Below are 4,813 nucleotides of genomic sequence, written 5' to 3'. Positions count from 1 at the left end.
GAGACATCGAACCGCACGTATCGGTGGTCCGACAGCGTCTCCACCAGCTCCACCCTCCAGTCTACCACACAGGCCGCCAAAGAGGGGGAGGCAAAGGCGAGGTCCACAATGGAGCCCCCCTGCCGCCGCACGCAGGTCTGTACTGACCCTCTATTTAGGAGGGACAGACCGGTCGAGATGGACCACGTCTCCACCTCCCGCCCTCGGGCATCAGTGGTCCGGTTTCCCCATAACACCGACTTGGCGTTGAAATCACCCACGACCAACACCCAGCTCTGCGCCACCCTGTCTGCCACCCTGGCGAGGACCTCGAGAAAGCTCTCGAAGTCCGCAAGAGGGCGGTTTGGGGAGAAATATACCCCTATTAGAGCTATGTCTCCCCACGCAGCGGCCACGTATCCTTGTCCCCTCTCTAAGAGCGAAAGGGGAGGGGAGTCCGTGGAAGACCGCGTCAGCAAAGCAACCGAGCCGTTGTCGTCTCCCAGCCAGCTGCCAGGGACGGAGTATGGCTCGGCTACAACCGCCACGTCCATCAACCACTCTGCAAAGGTTTGGACCAGCAGGTCTTGAGCCGCTCTGCAGTGGTTGATGTTCGCTTGGAGAAAGCGATGTCGTCGACGACCAGCCATTAGTCGGTGAGCATCGCATTCCCCTCGATGGCCGGCACTGGAACTGGGGTTTCAGTAGCGGCAGCAACGGCAGGCCCCACCGGTGCCTGCACTTTACCCTTCTTTGCGGGCGGACAGCACTTCCTGCCCGTCATGACGTGGTTGGCCGGACGACCACTGGCAGCACATACCACGCAGTGCGGGTTTGCTGCCTCACAAGCGGCAGACCTGTGCCCCTCCTTTCCGCACCGGAAGCACATGTTCTTGCGGTCTGCAATTGATGGACACAGAGCCCGGGTGTGACCGATCCCGAAGCACTTGAAACAGCGCAACGGCTCTTCCCCAAGAATCCGGACCCCACCCGAGCTAAGCCCGACCGAGAGGTGACCTTTGGCCAGGACCGCCTTGGCCACTACGACAGGGCACTCTAACCTTAGAGTGCCCAAACCCCCGCGTCCTTGCCTTATGGCCCGGCTCCTGACAGATTCAGCGGCGCAGCCCCCTACCGCCGCAACCGCTGCCACAACCTCCTCTTGCGTGACCGAGTCGTCGAGGTCGGTCACCTCTAGCGCCACGCATTTGACGGGCCTTACTACTTTCGCAGTGTCCGCGACAACCTCTCGGAGTTTGGACGCAAAGAGTTCCGCCTTGGCGCCGCCTTGCTCGCCCGAGAACTCGAATATTCGAGCCCCCGTTTGGGTCTTCCGACATGTGACCCTGCCAGCCCCAAGTTGCGTTGGGTTGACGTTTGTACGAGCCCGTCGCAGCACGGACTCGTATGTCTCCCCGCGCCCCGCTGCTTCTGGGGTCAAAGTAACCACCACCGCGGCGGTTCTTGGAGGAGGAGGGAGCTTCTTCTTCTTGACCACCGTAGCTGCAGGTTTAGCTGCAGGCTTGGCTGCAGGCGGTAAGGGGGCCGACTTCTTCCCCTTCCGCCGTACCACCTTTGTCCAAGGCTGGTTGGAAGGGGTGGTGGAGGGCAGGAATGGGTCTTCCGTCTGTATAGCCTGAGGGACCGTTAGGGCAGTCGGGGCGGCCGTCTTTTTGCCCTTGCCCTTTCCTTTGCCCTTAGGCTGCTCTGACTGGACTGGTGCCGTTGTGGGCTCCGGTGCACTAGGCGTCGCTTCGGGCACCTTGTCCGCCGCGAGTGGAGGGCGGAGCCGCTTCTCCGGCAGAAGCCGGTCCTCTATACCCGCCAGGCAGGCCCTGGTGAAGGCCCTCTCCTCCATGACAACCTTGCGGATGACATCCTCAAGGTTGGAGAGGGGGGGAGTCGTTGTTGGACCTGCCGACGTTCCCTCATGCCGAGAAATGAGCTCGGCAACGCGCGCGTGCAGCGTGGACACTTCTTTCTGCAGGCGATCCACCTTCGCTTGCAGTAGTCGTGTCTCGTCGGAGGTGTTGCGGTGAGCTAGCTCCTTGACTATGCCGAGCATGCTTGCTGCCCGGCATTTCAGGGCCTTCTGAAAGGTTCCCTTCAAGTTGGAGGACTTGGATGCCACCTCCAAGATCTCCGCCTGGTCCTCCAGAGCCATACGCTCCATTTCCCCTACGGAGTGGTCCGCATAGACGACAATGGAGGCGCCGTAGCCAGCCTTGGCTCTGGTGGTTCGCGCCCGCTGTTCTTTGGAGGCAATGCTCTCCTCCAAGTCCGCCTGGATGACGGCCCGCTTCGCTGGCTTTTCAGCGGCGTCCGGAGAGCCTCCGGAGCCCCGTCTGAGGAAGATCCTCTTCCGCGACTGGCGACTAGTTGAACCGCAGTTCGACCCGCTCATTAATGACTCCGTGTCCGAGAAGTCCGACACGACGTCGTTTCCACGAATGAGACTGGCCGCAGATGGTGCGCGGCTGGTCTCCGATGCCGAAGCATCCCGGGACATAGGTTGGCCCTGAGAAGGGCCTTTGCGTTGGCCCTGAGAAGGGTCTCTGGGTTGGCCCTGAGAAGGGCCTTTGGGGAGAAAGCGCCCGGAGGCGTTCCTCAAGCGTTCTGACATTGTTGTCACCGACACAATCGAAGGACACGTCAAAAGCAACTTCGATGCACAGCGTTCGTTTGCCGCCGGCCTGCCACTCCGTTACGGTGGTCAGGCACGACGTTGCCCAGGGGTCACTACGAGGAAGTCAACGCTGTGGGGGTACCGACTCAACTCTGAAGTACTCAACCCACACCGATTTAAGTATCTGCAACAGAACAATGTCCACAGACTAAGCCATCATATAACTTGGATTACAGCACTGAATCAAGGCGACGAACTGAAATGAACAGCAACAAAGTAAGCGAATGGACGAAGGGAGTAAACCAAACAATTTATTTTAATGCGCCATACAATGAAACTAAGCCGAGGTGCAGGTGTCAACAATGGTTTATTACGTATTACACAGCCGGATTACTGGAGCTGTTCATTACGTTGAGAACTGCATTTGATATGTATCAAGATATCGTTGTGTCGTGGATTAGTAACTGCCTGTCTGAGCATTGATTGTGTGGACTATAAATGGTTGATGGTTGGGTTACCGTTTGGTGGTATTTGAAGGTAAAATGTTTTGTGCGATGAGAAAGTTATGTTTACAGTAAAATGTTTCATTAGATATAGTGATTAAAATTTCAGTCTTTTTATTTCTATTTAAGTCAAAGTGATTGTTACTGCTTTGGCTGGTGTATTTTTGATCGTCAGAAAGGAAAGGAAAGAGAGAAATTATGAGAAAATAAAATAAGAATATTTCGAACACTCACTGATTCTGAGCATATTGCATAAAATAAAATGGAGATGTGGTTTATAAAAATAAAAATGGTGTGGTAAATAAAATATACTCATAAAATATGAAAATTTTATGCAATCTCGACATTTCACAAATGTTAATTTTCACTTCATGCAAGAGCGCCTCCATCCTTTTACTCCAAAACACTCGTAAATTCATATTTTCTCTCGTATATCTCTAACAGAGATTATCCACAGCCATTACCCCTTTTCAGCGTAACATATCTAGCTCAAAGAGCCAAAAACCTCAGTGTTCTATAAAAGGATCTAGCTCGCTTCTCAGTAATGGGTAAAACAAAGTACCAATTAGCCCCGCAAGCATGCAATGAACACTTTCACGAGTGCATGCAGTGGGAACTTATCTGAGGGATAATGTCGAGTCAGCTATTGACGGTTACCAGGTATATTGGAATAGCGTGTGATCTTAGTGTTATAGGATCGTGAACAATATGTAGATATCTATTTATATGTAAAGTTATGAGTATAGTAAAGTGGAGTATGGAGAATGATTTGAAGTTCATGTTGTTATTTATTTTAGAAATTTTAGAGTTCCGTACCTGAAGGTTCAAAACTAACGTTTATTATTGAGGCTCCGCTTTCCGTCCGTCGGTCTGTCAGTCCGTTTATCACCAGGCTTTATCTCATGAACCGTGACAACTGGCCACTTGAAATTTATTGATTATACATTCCTGCTGCCATGTTATACATAATAATAAATACGACAAACTAAAAATGTTAGAAAAATAAATACCGAGGCAAAGCAACATTATGACAAAAATTACAGCAATGCACTGTATGCGATATCTCCTTAATACTTCAACTGGCGTAATTTCGACGTTGCGCTTTCAAAATTCAGCTTCCCAAAGATCGCATACCTCAGTGTAGTCTAATACTATGTAAAGTACCAATCTTACACTCCATCCTTACAGATATTATGTTGAACACTTTCATAAATGTGCATGAGGCGCACATTCTCAGTATTACGGTGAAGACCGCGGAAGAAATGATGAGCTATTGTATGCAGTGTGGGAATTTAGGCTAGATTACTTTAATAAAAATTTTTCTTTCACCAGTTTATTATATCTCTTTCTTCCCTTAACCTAAATTAAATTCGTTTGCCAGAAGATGAAGCTCATTAAGGGATGAAAAGCGAATCTTCATAATCACAATATGATACACATAGTGTAGTGTAAACACAGGATAAATAAGGTACGTAGTTTCTCTTTGGCACCGATAGCATCTTTATTTCAATGCATTAAGGTCGATTTTTATATTTGGTCTTTACCGCAAAGTCCGCTTACTGGTTGCAAAATGTATAAAAAGTGTGGTCCTTAGAATCTCATTGGTGCCAATTCGTCCCTGTCACTAATCCAGCAATTCTAAAAGTCAATTACACGGGTTGGTAATAAAGGGCGTTGTAGTGACGTCAGCAAACTTCTCAGTTGA

The 4,813-nt window shown here is 50.6% G+C and overlaps 1 protein-coding gene across 1 annotated transcript; it reads right to left on the bottom strand.

Annotated features, from left to right (window-relative positions):
• Positions 1-628: 628 nt before the first annotated feature.
• On the bottom strand, positions 629-2,602 carry LOC113493071. The gene has a single exon (XM_026870877.1). It carries the CDS (start codon positions 2,600-2,602, stop codon positions 629-631), a length of 1,974 nt encoding a protein of 657 aa, XP_026726678.1.
• Positions 2,603-4,813: the final 2,211 nt, after the last annotated feature.

This window comes from Trichoplusia ni, chromosome 4 (assembly GCF_003590095.1).
Source record: "Trichoplusia ni isolate ovarian cell line Hi5 chromosome 4, tn1, whole genome shotgun sequence".
Classification (NCBI taxonomy): Eukaryota; Metazoa; Arthropoda; class Insecta; order Lepidoptera; family Noctuidae; genus Trichoplusia; species Trichoplusia ni.
This window is presented reverse-complemented; position numbering and strand designations above follow the sequence as displayed.